Source organism: Harpia harpyja, chromosome 1 (assembly GCF_026419915.1).
Source record: "Harpia harpyja isolate bHarHar1 chromosome 1, bHarHar1 primary haplotype, whole genome shotgun sequence".
NCBI lineage: Eukaryota > Metazoa > Chordata > Aves > Accipitriformes > Accipitridae > Harpia > Harpia harpyja.
Window position 1 is genome coordinate 82,135,376 of NC_068940.1, and position 18,804 is coordinate 82,154,179.

Below are 18,804 nucleotides of genomic sequence, written 5' to 3' on the forward strand. Positions count from 1 at the left end.
ACATGTGTGGGGGGACTAACACGAATCTCTTACCAACTCCGAGTGCGGGTTTCCATATATTCAGATGTTTGAGGCATATACCTCTGAGCACCTCAAAGCAGCTTTCCCACCAGCAAACCCCGCAGCAGTGGCAACTGTCTGACAGAAGTAGTAGTGAAGTCTTCACTGTAGAAAGCCTCCCCATTGCGGCAAGTCTCCTGAGTAGTGCTTATGGTATCTCAGCACTGGGCTACAGCAGTGTTACTTTAAATAGTAAGATTTGAAATGTGAACTTTGCACTGAAAACAGGGACAGGCCTTTGAAATATGTTAAAACCAAACAACTGGGCAGCATTTGGCCAAACTGACTAGATGAATATTTCTTTCCTTAAAGCTTTATAGAGGTTTAAAAGAACAAAAATAATCAAAAATTCCTTCTCTATATATACAAATATATGTATAAAATGAAACATACTTTACTGCAATATATATATAAATTTGTAATGTATATACAATCATGCTTATCACTATAAAATACTACGCAGGACAGAATATTACTTTTCCATATGGGGTATGCATTACATCTGGACAGAGCAGTCACACACACCTGAGCCTCCAGCTCAGTTTGCACACCCCACTTGGGAATTTACATAATCCTCAGAGTTGCAAAACACACAGTAAATAATGCAATTCAAGTTATGATGGCACCAAATACCTGCTCGCCTCCCCACAAATGAGCCACACAGTTGCACTGGTCAGATCGTCCAGTCAAAAGAACAAGTTTTGAAGTTTTAAAGCATCACTCACTCCTGCCTCCAACATATCTTCACTTCAAAAACAATTCACATGTTTTTAACATTTACTAATCAACTGAGAAACTGAGGGCACATGGACTGATTGTTTGGACTGACCACAAATCTACAAATCAGTGCATTACTTAGACTAAGCCTATAAAAGACTTTCAACATGGTTGTGCCAACACACCAGAGTGTAGGCTCCAAATATTTCTCAGACCAGTTTAATAGACTTTAAAAGTATTTTGGAATAAAACCATTTTTTTCATTTCCTCCTTCACTTACTAGAGGATATCACGCAGTCTCTAATGTGCATGTCAGTATTACCTGAGGGTAAACAATGAAATCAAAGTAGACATAAAAGCAGTATAAACATGAGCCCTACGTCATATAACTGGATATGGTTAACTTCCAGGTTTATTGTGAAATGGTGCTATCTATTCCACACAATACAGCATGACTAAAAACACAGCAATTTCAGTTCTCTGCATCTTTACCTCAAAACTCGCTGTTCCAGTCCATCAAATGAGAAAGCTGCAAATGGCCAGCTCTAACCTTATCTAAGTATTAAGCCCCAAGGAGCTAAATTCCTTATATTGCTATCCTTTCCTGACATCTTTTTATTACCGTGTAGCATATGAAGTTATTAAGTGTTGTGTGCATTACTTATCCTGTAAGCAAGTTGCCTGTCACACACAGATTCACAAATACTGGGTCCATGCCTTTGCCTGTCCTCCTTTCTGGGGTAAATGCCAAAAAGGATTAAAGCTATCACCAGGAGTCCAGTTTACAGCAGAGGAAGCCCTACAGTTGTGTTGCAAGGGTAACGACAAGATTTACAAAGGTGGCTTGCAATGTTAGCCACCTGTCAGAAAGAGAGACAGATATTGCAAAGACCTGTTTTTCACTTGTACAAAAAGGCAATTCACTGGTATGGGGACCTTTGAACTTCCCTACAGATGCTGGAGTGACTAAAGGGCTTATGCAAGATCTCCAGGGATTAGATTATTAATGATGCTTATGATTTTGCATGAATTGGGTCACTAGGAATTAGAAGTGTTCGATCAGAATAGGAGAACCAAAATTGAACACGTTTCTTGTCTTTTTCTTTCCTTATTTCTTCTTATTCAGCTACACGTGTTCTGGTTTGCGCAGGCTGGACACCAGCTTCTTATCTTGCTCAAATGCTGGGGATAGAAACACTTACCTAGGAACAACGCAGTCTTACTGCAATCTTGTTAACCCTCTCTTCAAGCCAGATGTCATTCAAAGTTTGTGATTTGGTTATTGACCTATGGGATCTGCAAGCGTTGACAAGTCAACAGCTCTTCAGAGATTTTCCATGTCAACCTCAGAATGACCGTTTCACAATATTTTTCCCCATTTCAGCCCCAGGAAAGAAATCAACCTTCAGTCCCGGCAGTTAATAATGCAAAAGTGAGTGGGTAAAAGAGAATCAAGCCTACATTTCAGAAACATAATTTTCCCATGCTCTCCACACTCAGTGTACTGACATGTCTCAAAGCATAAAAGGTGAATTTATACCTTTCAAAAAGCTTTCCGATTATGCCATCTGGGTATATGACAGATGTCAAGAATCTAGCATCAAACTTTTGAGACTGGGAAAAGACAGTTATGTGTAAATTAAGGAGACTTATAATACCAAGGTTATTTTAGTATAAGCTCATTCATTAGCCCAGGTTCTGTCAAGAGTCTTGCCATTCGATCCACAGAAGTACAAAGATATACTCAATACCTTTAATGGAAACTCCCAAAGAGTATGTCTTACTTAATAATGTCTCAACCCCTATATTCTTTTCAGGTGTTATATTTCAAATTTTTTTAATCTATTCAGCTGCTCTCTTTAGTATGTACTCTTTTCCTATTCACAATTATAAGTTTAAGAACATCAGATTTTTTTTACCAAATTTGCCTCTTCAAAAACCCCCAAACCTAACAATTTTCCACAAAACTGAAGGAAATTCAAACCAAAGTTATATACAGAGAGCTTCAGAAGCATGGGAACAGGAGGAAAACAAAAACAAGAACACCCCACAAAAGGATAAAACAAGTCACAAAAGTTAATTGAAGTATTCTACTCAATCTAAGAGTGTTTAGTCCACAGCTTCTGAAACAGGTTGATCTCCAAAGAAATGATCACAAGATACTACTAAGAGTCTTGATTGCTTCTTTCAGTGTTTAATCATGATGGTATGTCAAGAAACACCATCTGGCTTTTGGTCCAGTTCAGTGCCAACTAGTCAAATTAGTTCTTTCTCACAGGTTAGATCTGGCTCGTGATTCAGCACCTGGACCTCAGAGCAGTATGGAGGTCCTCTTTTCACTCTTTTATAGAAGTAAGAAAACTATTATTGTTGCAACTTCAGCATTAGGGAGAAGAGAAAACTCTAGCTAGTGATGAGATTTGTCTGTCCTTGAAGCTTGAGGCACTAGTACATAAAAAAAAGACAGAATCAGTTAGGCTGTAGATAAGACCACAATTTGGATTCTGGAAACCAAGGTTCTCGTTCTGACACCATTTCAGTGTGACCTTCCAACAACATCACAGTTGTATCTTTGCTTTTCCTCCCTGGCTTTTCCATCTTTATTTCTGGACTGCATTCCCCTAAAGACACATAACTGGTATGTGAATACACAGAGTTTTGTGCAACCTTGAAACCTCATTAACAAGCCTCATACAAAGCACTCAAGTTGGTGCATGCTTAACCTAAAATCAAGTACAAAAGAGAAGGATGGACGCTCCCCCACCACCTGGAGCACAACCCTGCAAACCATGCAGAACGGGGATGGAACAGGGACGGCTGTTTCTAACTGTCTCTTAGCTACAAGTGGAGACTAAGTTCTCCTTGTCAGCTTCAAGACACCACACAGATCTGCCAGTTTGTGCGAAGCCTGTGATACACAGAAGCAAATTTGGCATGGCAAGTATGCTAGAGGAGAAGTGAGCATCAAGAGCTCAAGCGCTTAATTGCACATACATAGCTGAGCATTTGTTCCCAGTTAGACACTTCTAACTTCTTCCAGGAAAGAGGAATTTTTAATTTCTTTCTCAATACTGTTTTGACATAACCTGCAACTACCAGTGGTACACGTACCAGATTTCAGAAATTCCTAATCTACCTGTAAGGTATTGGTATATGCATACCTGAACTGGATGAGTTACTGCTGTGTCCTGCATTACAAGTCACAAGTGTGAGGATTTGCCTTATCTCAACTACAAAAGCAGAATCCTAGGAGCTAATCTGATCCCTCTATTGACAACACATTTAAAGGAAGATTATCTCTTCCACAAAGACTCGCTGTCCTTCAGTAAGTCTGTTCTCTGCTCGATGTTTCTACAAAACTGCTGTTGATAGCTGAACAAGCTATTCCCAGAGGTACTGCTGCAATTCCTAACCACCCACGAAGAATGAAGCACTCATGTTTCTAAGTCATATGCAGAGTCAAGAAAACTCAAAGATGAACTCAAGTGCTTATTTCCTTGTCTCATCAGAAATATCTGATGATCTGTGAAGTGCAGCAAACAAACTGTCTCCTCCTTACCATTTTCAATTGCATTTCATCCTGCACTTGCAAGATGCTAGATGGGACTTGAATTGTCAGCATTTCATAAGAGGAGAGGGAAAAAAAGTCTCACCCACACAGAACTTATATCTACACATACAAAAACCTGTTTTCCTCAGATTTCAATGCAATCCACCAAAATGAGGTGGTCAGATAAGCACCTGAAGTTTCTTATACTTATCTGATCAAGGTCTCCAAACCACTGCCATCCATCACTAACTTTGTCATCAATTTGATTCAAATAAAGCGGTGACTAATTTTGGTCTATTGTTTTTTAGAGGCTTATTGAGGTTATTTCTTGATGGCAAACCAGGTATATCTCATAGCTGGTAAACATTTCAGAGTGCTGATTTACCAGCTCATTGGTACCTGAAAACGTGGCACAATGGCTTCTCTCTCAAACTTTCAGAGCACAACTATTATTAACTAACTACTACTGCACTCCTTTGTAAGCGAGAAAGAGATCAAGCAATTAGTTCAGCTAGCTAAGCTTAAATGTACTAAACCAAGCTCAAGCATTGCAGCTGGTCCACTCCTGCCATACAGAAATGGTTTCGGGCAAATGAATTCTCTTCTACCAAATACATTCCTTTTAGCTTCTATCCATAGATACACCTGAAAAAGTTTGTTTCAGTTACTCTGAGGCCATAAACCCCTGTTCCACCTGAACTACTAAGTCCCTTTCTAGTGACAGAATTCACTGCTCCTCCCAGGTCCTTCTTTTGGTCATTCCATATATTAAGAAGGCTTAGTATTACAGAAAGGGAAAAAGGAAAAAAAAGAGAAAGAACCCCACACACTCTTTCCAAGTGACTCTCCACTACCAAACTCTCATGAGGTCTCACCTTACAAGAGAAATGTAAACTTGTGAAGAAAACAACAAAATTAACCTTAAAAGATAGTCTAGATCTATATTCCCACATTTGACACAGATACACTCGCAATAAACAGGCTTTCTTAAGGAAAGATATTGCATCATTTTCCAATTGCAGTGCAATCAATCATTTGAAACATTTGGTTTGTTTCTTCAGATGCTTATCTGTCTCAAGTGACAAGAACATACTGCTTATTACTTTCTCCAGTCCCGTATCCAGCATATATCCCAGCAGTAGGGGAAGGAGATAGTGTGAAACTGTACTTTCCCATCCATGTACAAGTCTTACCACATAGTTTCCTGATTTTCTTGATATATTTAAGAACATATTTCTGCAAGTGCACTGCTAAAAGTTTGATGGGAATAAGTGAAGGTTACTATTTGGACATATCAGTCATAATTATGTCTACATGCTAATACATTCTGCTAAATATTCCTACAGGACTGCCAGTGAAAACACTAATGAAATACCTAGAGCAGGCATCATTATCGCTTATGTCTCACAGCGATGCTACGTGAATATGCAGGACAGCAGACACTGCCCTCCTACAAACCTTTCCCTCCCCTCCTCTTTGCTTTCCCTGAGCCTTTACAGGAGGATTAGTGTACTTTTGCATCACCTGATAAAAACAACTTTTAATCATCTGCGTTGGCATACACAGGCACATAACAGTACATTTTGAGCCTGTGTCTTTGGCAACATGTCCTAAAATTTAGCAACAGTCAAAGCTTTGATTCATAAACCATAAGATCACAAATGACCACATAGACCTTTTCAGCTTTTACTCCAGTATCTCATCTAATCTGCACATAAAACACTCCAAAGAACATGTCTTGCCCACTTCCCTTAGCAAAACAGACAATGGCCAACTACCAAGACTGTTTAAAATATTTTTGCTGCCTACTCTAATATTTTCTGCCCTTAGTTTTAGGACTGTCAGTACCTCAAATAGCCCAGAAACTTTATAATTTAAGGAGAAACACACAGTAAACATAAATGAAGAATAATAAGTATATAGAGACATTGGGGCTTTTTTTCCCCTCAAACTAAATACTTCAGGCTGAACTGAGCGATTCTGTAAAACACATTCTGCACAGAGCAAAAAGACACTTTTTATGCATAAATGATGTTCACTTTCTCAGCGTGTATTATACTAGGAAATTCTTCCTACTAGTAAAACAGAACAACACACACTTTTTCCCCAGGAAAACCAGCGTATGCACTATTTTTGAGTCGTGTAAGGAATACCCGAGCAGAGAAATGGCTCAAAGAAAAGAATCTTTCTCTGGCAGAGGACTGATCAGACAGTGTAGTCAGTTAAATCCACTGACCATCTTAAAGATTCTCCCATTATGGGCGCATGGCTGGGCCTTGCCCACAGTGTTTACAGGACACCTCCAACTAACATCCTGAACTACTGTACTACAGCCAATACTCGCTACAATCATAAACAACTGCGAAAAAATATACAGGAAAAACCTTGACAAGTTTGTAGCTCACAACTGCATATGGTGGGAATTGATGGAGCCCTTGCAATACAAGTAGTGCCCCAAATCAGTTCTCCACACAGAGAAAGTTTCCAATGATAAGGGACACATGTAAGGCAAGTTCTTTTAAAAACCTGACTCCCATTAAGCAGCTCATTGTTCATAAAGGGAATGGTGTTTACACAGGAAAAAGTCCAGTTTCAACAAATCCGAGTTCCAACAGATGTTTCCTTCTATCTAAGCAAAACAAGTTTGTGACCTGTTTCTGCCCAATCAGAAAGCTTCAAAATTAATTTTACAGGAAAAAAAAAAACCTGTACTTGACAGAATAACCTCGGAAAACAAATTCAGAAAAATTTATATTTCAAAATTGCAGCTGCTACTGAAGTGATTTAACTCGAAAAATTCAGCCTCCTTTAAAAAGAATGCTTTATGATCTGGGTTGGAAGGGATACAACATGATAATTATAATTTTGGTTTGTGCTGGAAAGAAAAAGTAGGGCAGGTTGTTACTCACATGGCTCTGTGTTGCAATTGCTCTCCTCAAATCAACTTAACCTCTCTTCTCCAGACCTCCCCCAACATCCCTCCAAAACTCCTGGCTGCTCTTGGCTTCCTCAAATCTCTTAAGACCTGTCTTCCTCTGCACACAGCAGGTAAATAATAGAAGTGGCTGAGCAGAGTATAAAAGGTATACCTCTTAGTTTTATTTTTAATTACTACTACCAGTACACACTAATCATACAGCAAGCATAAGCACTTTGTAGAAGCGTAGAAGATAAAGAATTTCAGGCTTTGCCAAAGTCCTGCTGTTGAGACTGCGCTGTTACACACCTGACTGTTTCACTTACTATCATGAGAAAGTTTCAGGACTTTCAGGATGTACCTGGTGGTACTATACCATTTCAGAGCAAAGCTGGATCTGGTGACATTCTGTTGCACAACTGAATGCTGCAAAGGCAGCATGTTCCAGGGAGTTGGTGCACTTTCTGTACCCAACAATACCTTGATCCAGAAAATGGACTGAGATGGACCACATGTTGCTGAGAGCATTATCCAGTTTTTTACAGCTTTTATAAAATGCAGCTGCAGAGGCCCAACAAATCAGATTAACAGCTAGATACAAGTGTCAAAGCCAAAGCTAAAATATTCCATATGAGTATGACAAGTGTAGCCAGTGCACACAACTTTCTGTGCCCATCTTTGCCTCCACAAGTCCCTTATTTGCTAGATTTCACTCCAGTTATTTCTTGTCCTAGCTATTTTGTGAGCATTATACAAAGTTCCCACCTCCAAAATGTTTTATGCGCAGCATGCTCAGCACCGAGGTTCCTTACCCCAGCTGAGGCCTCTGCATGTCCCGAGATGAACATAACAACAAGACGGGGCTGTAATCTGGCAGCAATGCAATGCACCATAATTACAACCAACATGAATACTAGCAGTGTGAAGGAGACCCCACTGAGACACATTTCAAATCTGCCTGTCAAACAATTATAGCAGAAGGTAGAGGCGGTTTTCTCCCTCCCCCAGTAATCCCATTTGTCCTTTAAATAGATCTTAAGCATAGTCTCAAACTGTCAGCATTTTTGTAAAGAAATACCAGCTCTGACCTAATTGGATTTGTTGGACAATCACAGCTAAACAGTTCTGCAAGCTCCAACAGCTGAACAGCTAGAGAAAAAACCTTCCACACTGGAATGTACAAGAATAAGAAAGTTCATTTCAAGAGGAAAAATTTCTTCTGAAAGTAAGTGGTGACAAGACATAATTTGTTCCACAGTTCAAACCCTGTCCCTCAGCAACATAATGATGTGGTGCGGCACAGCTAAGGTTGTGTGCGCTGCTCCATATAGACAATTATCTGCAGTTAACTTTTCAAACATTGTCACTTCGGGCTGCTCTGAATTCACCATAATTGCTAAAGGTTTGCCTATGCAAACCTGCTTTTGTTTTAAACATTTTAACCACAAATAAGAAAATGGGGGAAAAAAAACCAGAGAATTCTGACAAGAACACATAACAGTAGCATTTGAAAAGAAAATAAGTATAAATTACATCCCATACAAACAAAGAGGGGAATAGGTATTTTAGCTGAAGAGCAGAAATACCTCCTAGTCCTCTGGACTTCTTGACTTTTTTCTTCACCAATATGTATGTGTACACATGAAACTTGCTCTGTCCTTGCTGTGTATATCATCAACTTCTTCTGTACATGTTTCTGTGGGCTGGAATAGTGCATTTTAAAGACAGTCTAGGATATAATGGCCTAAAAGCCACACAAACCTCATCCTCTGAATGACGAGACAGAATACATTAAAATGACATAGAGGTTACAGGTTAAGGAAGTATAATAAACCAAACCTTACAATACTTTCAATGCCTTCAAAATTTCTTTAATGAAGATTGAGATTATTCCATATGTGTCTGAATCCAGAAGAAAAGTCATTATACAGATTGAATGTTGAAAATTGAAGTGACATTCATTTCACTGACTTTAAAATAAGTCACACATGGTTTTAACATTTATATTTAGGAGAGTATCAACTTCAGCACTCAGCAACATTATTTTCTGTGTTTGCACAGTTGGTAACCAGCACACCTGTGACTGAGAAATATAAGTAAACTTTACACTGAATTCTTAACCATGTTTTGATCTGGGGCAAAAGCAATCTGAGATAATGTCATGAGTCTATCACTGTCAACATTAATACCCAGGAGTTATACACTCTCCTACCTGTTGGCTTATCCACACCAAGGAATCCAGCCTGTCCCAGGGTTTTAAATACTTTATGTGCTGGGAACTGTCCTTCTTCCTCCCACTTGTCCACAAAAGGATTAATCTCCTTGTCGATGATCTAGATTTGAAAAATAAATTTGAAAAGTTATTAACACAGACATTCCAACAGAAACACCTTTGACTACTTTTGTCTAAAAACTTTAATTTAAAAAGAAAAAAACCATACAGGGAAAATTTTGAAAACACACTAATTTTCTTACTTCATGTTGGATGTTCTTATTCTCCACCCACCCACAACTATTACAACAGATGCAATGAGGCAAATATAAACAATTCTTTTAGCAATTACAACTACTACAACAGGAAGTCATCAGGGCTGGTTTAAGCCTCTCAAGACCTATGAAAGTGGCAAGCTCCCCCTCACCACTTATTACATTTCTGGGTACAGTTTCTAGAAAGTGACAGGAAGGGAAACCTGGATTGTCCTCAGAGGGATCTTGCCAAAGAAGGTTAATGATCCATTCACGATGACCATACACGGTACACAAGACAGGCAAGCAGGAGAGACCTCATTTCCCCTCCCTTTGCCTGAAACACTTTCAAGGACATTAGCTCTGTTCAGGGCACTTGCATCCAGTCTGCATTTAGACTTCCCTAGGATCTGACAAAACACGTACTGGAAAAATCTGGTCTTTTTCCTGATTTTATGGCATTTCCAAGTCTAGCCCCTGGGCAACCCGCGACTGGGCTATTGCTGCACACCTTCCAAAAGTCAATGTCCTAAGCTGCCTGGTTACTGCCCTTCCTCTATTCAGGCTGCTGTCCTCCCTTCCAGCTGTTGCCAGCAAAACACATCTGGAGTACAGCCACTACGTTCAGCAACACTTTTGCGTTTCAGAGCACAAGGGTTGGACTTCTCACCCCACAAAATCCCAGATTCTCATGGCCTTGGGAAGGGAGCAAATTGGGCAACCTGCAGTTTTGCAGTTGACCTCTAAGCCTGGGAGTAACTCCCGGACAGAGCCGGCTCCATGCCAAAGGGCCCCACGCTGCAGGGTGCACCGGGTGTTCGCGCTTCTGCCACCTTGTTCTTCCTCCCTATGCCTACCAACCTGGCACAAGGCAGACATGGTTTCAATAGCTCTCAAAAGGACTCAGTTGTATAGTGCCCACCCCTGCCTACCTCCACAAGCCAAACCAGGGGTTGGCACAGGCTGCTTCTGCCATGCTGCCAAGTGCGCCGTGCACCTGGGTCAGCACATACAAGAGGGTCCAAATGCAAAACAGAAAAGCCACCCTCCTTCCCCCAAACCAAACCTCACCAAAACAAACACCAATTCCCAATAGAAAGTTGATGCCTTTAATCTGTAACCACAATTTTACTGGTACAATGTTTCATAAAGAGAGAATTTACTATTTTAAGAACTTACTCCTCTTAGTCTTTTCTCCACACTAAATAAACAAGTCCTGTGGTGCTAACTATTTCTTGAGCTGGAAGTAGACTCCTCTCCCTCCCAAACTGCTGCACTCATAAGACCCTGCAGAGCCTTCTTCTGAACTATCTATTTTTTGCACATTCTTCGGAGAATTTCAGCCCATATATGGCTGCTTTCTGCTTCCCAGTTGGCCACAGAAATAAGGATACTCACTGTTGGTAACAGGAAAATCACTTTTTCACTTTTCTCACCAAATTCTGAGAAATTATATACTGAATGTTCAACTCATTCAGTAATTATCATCTCTCTCCCTCTCTTATACTGAATAACGTAGGCTTCATGATCAATAGTAACAAAATACTCACCAGGACACTATCTAGGAGAGCCCACATTTAACTTCTATATTGCCATATCCTAGATGCTCAGATTCTAGGACGCTGACCCCCAATGTTGAGTTACAGGTGGTGAAACACCTCTTTGCTTGTAATAACATCTGGTAATGCTCATCAGATAACATCCAGGGAAATGCCTGAAAGAGCTTATGTAGTACGTACAGAAAGTTATCCCAGTGTTTTAATGGATCTTGGCAAAAGTACGAAGTGAATGTACTAACAGAGTTTTGTGCTTCTTATGGCTGGTACTGGGCCAAATGGTTCACAGCCTACGTACAAAGCTAACTTTGAAGTTAAACGGAGTCAGAAGAATAGCTAAGGCATTAAAGAAGTGGGTTTACATAATTTCTGCAGATTATGACCTGCTTGCTCCTGTGCCTTTCAGTAAAACTCAAATTGTTTAACAGAGCCAAAGTTTAATTATTACCAGGTGAAGTTTGCCATGTCAAGTAAAACAAGATCTTCCTTGCATGACACAACAAAAAAATGAAGACAGCCTCACTGCACAAACCACAAACAGTGCATGCCTCTAGGTTCAAGAAAAAAACGAAAAAAAGAATACCACAGTCCAGATACTGATATCCACAGTTGTTTCTTAGCCACTGGACCATCCACTTGAAACTGTATTTTTGCAAAGAAATGAAATAAGTTCTGTCAAAAGCTTTTGACACTTTAGAAACAAATTGTTTGCAAAAAATCACACATGCCATTTGCAATCATAAATAAGACTCTAAACAAAACTAACCTACTTTCAGGCATGCAATCTCATTCCTTTAAAAGTATCATTCCTCAAAATAAACCTTCAGAAAACACACATCCTCAGATAATTTGCAGAGAGTCAGCGGGGAGGAGTGGGCTGTGGGGCAATCAAGGGCAGATGGCTTGGATGGGAGAGGGGATGTGGGGCAACACCTCCCCTTATACTATCACATACAAACACAACCCACATCGCTGGAGAACTGCAGCACTGGTCAACTGGCTGACGCTTCAGTACTGATTATTGGATATTATCATCCCCTCATATAAATGCAAACTGAAATAGAGATATTTTCAAAAGGCCAAGCCAGCAAAGACTGGAGGAACACGTGCAATTACAGAAAGTGTGCTTAAAACATTGCTCAAGACAGGTTTATGTGGATGCAGGTCAAATAATGCTGCATACCTAACCATTTAATTTGTCCCTTCCTTTGGCTTTGGCCACTTCCTCACATCTGTGCCCCCAGAGAAATATTTCACACTTGAATTAATTTCAATCTTGACTAATTAACTTTGAATTAATTTAAATTTTTTTGAATGCATACAGCTTTTAGAAGGAAACACAAAGAGCTGCAGGCAAAAAATTATGCAGGCACCTTAACCTAAATCATAAGGTATACGTGCCGTGTTTGACAAATATACAGAAGCAAGCTTTTGGCAGTAGGTGAGCAGCTGGTCTGCTTATTTTTATATGCTTTATCATGAGAAATGTGGAAATCACAGGTGACAGCATTTAGACTTGCATCACTAGGATACTGACTATAACAAAACCTAAAACTCCTCTCAGCAGAAATATTTTAACACGGCATACTACAGATGTTATCTGACAGATACTCCCAGACACGAAGGAAATCTTTTCGCCTGATCTAGCTGGCCAAATCTCAATGGCATTTCGGTTGTAAAGTTGATTTAGGAGCCATATATCTTTTCCACCTGATGATAAAATACCAGTAAAGCACAAGAGAAACTTATTTTCCTAACGGCAAGGGCACAGCAAGTCTCATGTATGGGACCAGTGTTTTTCTCAGGCTGCTTCATCCAAACCATGAAGATGCAAACCTGAAGGACTTGGCTCTAGAGGCACCCGTGGTTCAGCTTGCACCCCAGCAAGAGCTCAGGCTGCTCTCTGGGGAGCCTCTGAAAGAATGGCTTCAGGGCCGGTATCAGCCGTGAATGATTTCAAAAAACACTGTGGATATTTGCCCAGTCGGAAACTGATCGAGCCAACAAACTCGCTTTGTGTTGCACGATGGTAAGAAAACTAAAAGTGTTTTTATTTAAAGTAGTCTTGACAAAGTTTTGTGAAAACAGCACCTGTAGCTTCCTGCCCAGGAACGAGGAAATGCGGTGGCAGGGTTGGGGGGAGGATAGAGACAGAAATTCAGATTTTTTTGGTTATAGATTGTTCTAATTTCTCTCCAAAATAGAGCAATGAAAATATCTCCCCAAAACATTACCAGAGAGTTGTACATTTTGATTATATTCCACTGGAAGTTAGGACACTTTTTAAATGAGAAAAGAAACAAAAACACACATTGGGGATTTTCCTTCACATGATGCTCAGTATTTTGTGCTGATATTGTACCAACACCTACTCAGAATCATTAGCAATTGCCATTTAATTCTCACTGTATTCTAAAATAAATACACTATTTCTACAACAGTAGAAACTGTAATTGAATTAATTTGGGTACTCAGAGTGCTCCTTTACAGCAATTAAAGATTTCTTTCCATTATTCACCACCAAGTTTACCTTCTATCTAGCAATTCAAATCAGAAATTAAAGGCCATACCACTTCTACACACAATACCTCTTATATCTATCCCTTATAATACCTTACAGTGGTAGTATATTTCAGCACACAATTAGCAAGATGATGAGTCTTGAAAAGAAAACAAACTGAATTCTTACAAAATGACAGAAATTTTTACTAAAGCTTCCTGAGTTATACCTAAGCTGAGATTAGACTGACTTACTAGAAAAGCAAGAGAAAATGTCTGAGACAAAGGTATTTTGTATTAAGAAGATTAAATTGATTTAGTGGTGCCACTTTAACTGTGCCATATGATGTTATGAGGAGCTTTTTTCTTCCTTTAAATCAAGTTACAGTAATTGAACTCAGCTCTATTAATATAGTAACGAAAGATGACACAATTAATGGGATCTTTAATGTAACAAAAAAAAGCAAATAAATAAGCAACAAACCACTAATGACAGTTCTTCAGTGGTTGTATCTAGCCATTAGCATAACACTGACTTGAAAGGAAGGAGGTAACAGGCCAGAGAACCCTTTGCCTTCGACACCAGAAAATAATTAACAGCCCACAAAACAACATTTCTCCTTGTAGTTTTATTCACAACCACCTGCAGCAACGACCGCACTGTGAGACAACTCGGCAGCACAGGAACACTGGTGCTGAGAACGAGGCAGCATTTAGCAAGACACAAGGCAGAGTTGAGGTGGTCAAACCCACGGGCCACCCATGGGTGCTACCAAACCTGACCACACAACCCACCCCACGGGTGCAAGGCAGCCAGGACCCCACCGGCAAGCTCCTCACCAGCCACTGCACCACAGCCCATGCAGGTCCTCTCAGCTGCTCCTCCGGGGGGGCCTTATACATCCAAACAGCAGCTCTTCATTTCGCACACGCCAGTCTCTGTTTGGGTCCCCCTGAGGCACGTATCCCAAGCACACCAGAATGAGTTTTCCGGCATATATCCCCTGTTTCTTCTCACTCCTCCTGGGCTTGGAGGCCATGGCCCTCCTCAACTTCCTCACAACTCCTCCAAAGCCCTAAACAAAGTTTGGTGGCCAATCCTTTCCCAGTAATACTCTTCAGAAAGGCAGGGAAAGGGCGCAGGGAAGGAGACTGGGATGTGGAAACACATTCAGGACAGAACCAGGGCGAATCCAGGCACATGAGAGAAAGAGGTCAGCTCCTTGTAGCTGCTACCTACTAGAGAGGCTGTGGAGAGACCGACACTTCTGCAATGTCACCTCAATGATGAGGACGTCTACTGGCACATGGTGGGCAAAGCAGGGTCCTGCTGTCCCTCCTGCACTCAGGAGGTCCCTCCAGCGCTGGCAGGATGGCAGCTGCTCCTGTGCTTCCAGTCCCATCCTGTGCTTCCAGTCCCCATCACACATACTAGGAGAGCCTAGCGGAATCCAGGAGCTGCCCAAATGCCCGGACCACCCAGCGGTGGTGGCGAGCCTGGACCTGCCGCGGTCAGCACCCCAGTGGAAGAGGCAATCGTTCGATCTCCAATGACATCATGTGCAGAAGCAGAGGCAGTATGTGACTTAGAAGACCACAACAGGTTAAAAATAACCCCATCGCACAAAGATGATTTAACCACACAGCAAGCAGAAAACATTCCCTGCAGTGCTAACCTTGCCTGCTCATACAAAGTTATTTAGTGCACTTTCTTCTGGCAATGAAAATCCAACATTACCAGCTTCTGAGGTCTGAAGTGATCTAGAACCTACCGCTTCCTCTTTCAGGATGCGTCACCACCACAGGGTGAAGATTTCCCTACATATACTAATTAAAACAAGGGGGATAGCCCTCACTCCTTCTCTTATAAAAACATACGCAGTCTTACTGGTTAGGACTCACCTAGGAGATCTAAGTAAAAAAAAAATGACTCACCACTACATAAAGGGTCTTGTTAAGGCAGCAAATGTCCTAGATGCTGCCAAAACACTTCTCCCCTTTACATGAATAAGGCAAGGCTCCCTCTTGCCCACAACATGGAAGATTTGGCATTCGGATACAATCTGCGCCTCTTATTCTGTATTCACACTTGACTACCCAGCCAAACGTACGACACGACACCTGGGCAAATGATTGTCTTACAAGAGTTGCCACTGAAGAATTTGGCCTATCTGAGTATGGGATTTGGGACTGGGCCTCAATGATGATATGGAAACTTCTGTACTCTGAGCTGTCATCAGACTTGCTGGGAACAAGCCAAGAAAATATTTTCCACAATGATACAGGGTTGAACTGAAAAAGTTCAATTTAAGTGTAGACATCCATTTCACGACCTTGTGAAAAACAGTTGGCAGAAAAAAAGAAAAAAGTCCTAAAAGCAGAATATCTAGATAATTAAAATAAAGAAAAAAAATGAAGTAATTTTGACTTAAGCTTTTTAAAGCAGCATGATTCATTTTAAAAACCCCAAACCAAACCAACAAGCTATAAAATTATAATCTAGATGGCAGTTCCTTGTAAAGCCTCAATATTTTCAAGCCATCATCAAGATACTATAATAATAATGTGAGTGCAGCAAATGGAATATGGAGGAAACAGCAGGGAAAAACACAGTACTGAAGTATCTGTCTAACTTAAAACTTTACAGTTAGTAGCAACGAATCTAGACACTGTGGTCTAAATTTTCACATAAAGGTTTTAATTTCAGACAGCTTTGATTTCTTTCCATGTTTTTCTACAATTACTGGAAACATTTTTTTCAAAACATTTTGTTACTCTATTTAGAATTTTCAATCTTGTCGTGTCCGTCCCCGCCCCCCCCCCCCCGTGAAAACCTAAAATGAATGAGGAATTACCACACATATCCATGTCTTTTTTAAAAGCCTTTACTGCCTTTGAAGGAAAAAATGCCCCCCAAGTTGTATAGTTGGTTTACTCTCTATCTCTTTTGATTACATTTTTCCCCATTATAATTGAGGACCAACAGGTCTAATCCAAAATGTGATTGATTTAGCCCATATAAACAAGCTCACTGATATCACCCCAAGCACATCCCATAGAGGAGAGATGCACAGACTGAAATTCATGGACTAAAAAGCAATCGCATAGAAGCCCAGGGTAAATGAACGGTATTAAACAGCAGGATGGGCTGTTCTTATCAGCATCTTTTTGAACACTAAACAAACACTGCTGAGCAAGAAATGAGTGCTCGCGGGACTACTTGAAAAGAGACGGTAGGAAAGTCACTCTTGAAACTTCGTCCTTCATTCACGAACTTTGAAGAACACGCCAGACACTCATACACCAGGCAGGATGGCTGCCAATGCCCACCTCTTGAAAAGGTCCAGAAGACCATGCTCTGCTGTCTTTGCCCTTCAGTTCATTTTGGTCTCCCCAATTTTTCATGCATTTCATGTGCAGAACCCAACTGCTCTACATGGCGCCTGCAGGACAAGATGTGACCAACCCAGCGAAAACAACCTGCTGGATGAAAAGCACACTTCAAGCCAGCCAGGAGATATCAGTGAGAACAAAAAAGAAAGCCAAGTCAAATACAACTATATTTTCTCCTTTTTTTTTTTTTTTTAAAATTCCACACCTAAAAACCTTAAACAAATGTTGAAAAGCAAAATAATGGTTCCACCTACCCTATTTAAACGAATTGCCAGTAACCTTGCCTTGGTGAGATTACACAGAGATAAGGTTAGGACCACACTGAAGGACCTGGCTCAGCATGGGCTCCATGGCAGGCACTTATGCTTACCACCCTCTCTTTCTGTGAACTGCATTGCTGATCTTTTATTTTGCCTGTAAATGTACTAAGCACTTGGCAGAATAAAGAGACACATCAACTGCATCACGTATGTTACATATAACCAACCCCTCCTGAATCTACTCTGTGCACATGTGCACATTTAGACATAAACACACATAGATTTCAGGTTGTTTAGCTTTCCCCGTTTCCCTTTCCCAATGGGCTGTACATTAAGAATTAAGGAAAAAAAAAGTCATTCCAGCTTAGCACTATAAAGCTGGTTCAAAGGGGCAGGTAGCATACCATCGCTAGCACCTTGGGTATCTTTAGCATACTTCTACTTCTCTGTTCATTGCTGCAAAGCAAGGGTGAACAGGCCTGGCTCACGTCTGGGTTTCTCCACTGCCATTGCACATAGCTGTGGCCAGAGCTGAGCTTCCAGAGAAGCTTTCAGTGGATTTAAAACCAATATTCAGTAGCCTCATATAAGAGAAAACCAGAAAAATTTCCCGAGTGCTGGAAAATATATGGCTGAAATGGGAAGACATGTATCTAAAATTTATTAATTAGAGCACCACAATTCCTTTTTGTACCTTCAATTAAGCCATGCCACAGGCAAAAAAGGAATCATGCAATCTGCTACAGCACTGGGTGCCAAAGACTGCGCTGATCAGCAAATACAGGAACAAACTGTTACTAAATGAAATTTTCCCTTTCTCAAAGGGAAAAAAAATTAGTGGAGGGTAAAACCCTATAACGTAAGAGTTGGCAGCATCTCATTATATAATAAAACATACCTGTCCTCATCTATTTTTACAAAATCTGATTTTCAGAAACAAAAGCATGCACTTTATGATTATTCTGCAATTTTGCCTGGTCTACTCATTTGGTAGTAACTGGACACACTTCTGTTTAAATCAATTGCATTTCTTCCCTTTCACTGCAACACAGTTCCTCGCAACATACTTAATACATAAAGCAAAGCTGACTATTGGTTCAGAAATTTGAATACTGCAAGTCTTTTGGTGCCATACATCTGGCTACTTTTTTTAGTTCAGGAAACAAAAAAACCCAAACCCTGAATCAACCACAAAGTTTCTGCCAACGCTTACCGAAAACTTAAAAACCTACAAGTCCACCAAGGAGTGCAGAAGCTTGCGCTGCCCCTCCACCCTGTGCAGCTGCTAGTGCTTCTGGGAGCCCAACTGCTGGAGCAGAGGGCACACATCATCACCATACTAAGAAAATAAAAGATCCAGTCCAGGAGGAGCTGAGCCCAGCTTAA

At 40.6% G+C, this 18,804-nt stretch overlaps 1 protein-coding gene across 1 annotated transcript in view; it reads right to left on the bottom strand.

The window, feature by feature from the left end:
* Positions 1–18,804, bottom strand: part of LOC128148325 (probable acyl-CoA dehydrogenase 6) — a 93,813-nt gene that overhangs the window by 67,158 nt on the left and 7,851 nt on the right. Inside the window, exon 2 of the mRNA XM_052802035.1 lies at positions 9,457–9,577. Coding sequence (XP_052657995.1) covers positions 9,457–9,577 — 121 coding nt within the window. The remainder of the gene's footprint in view (positions 1–9,456; positions 9,578–18,804) is intronic.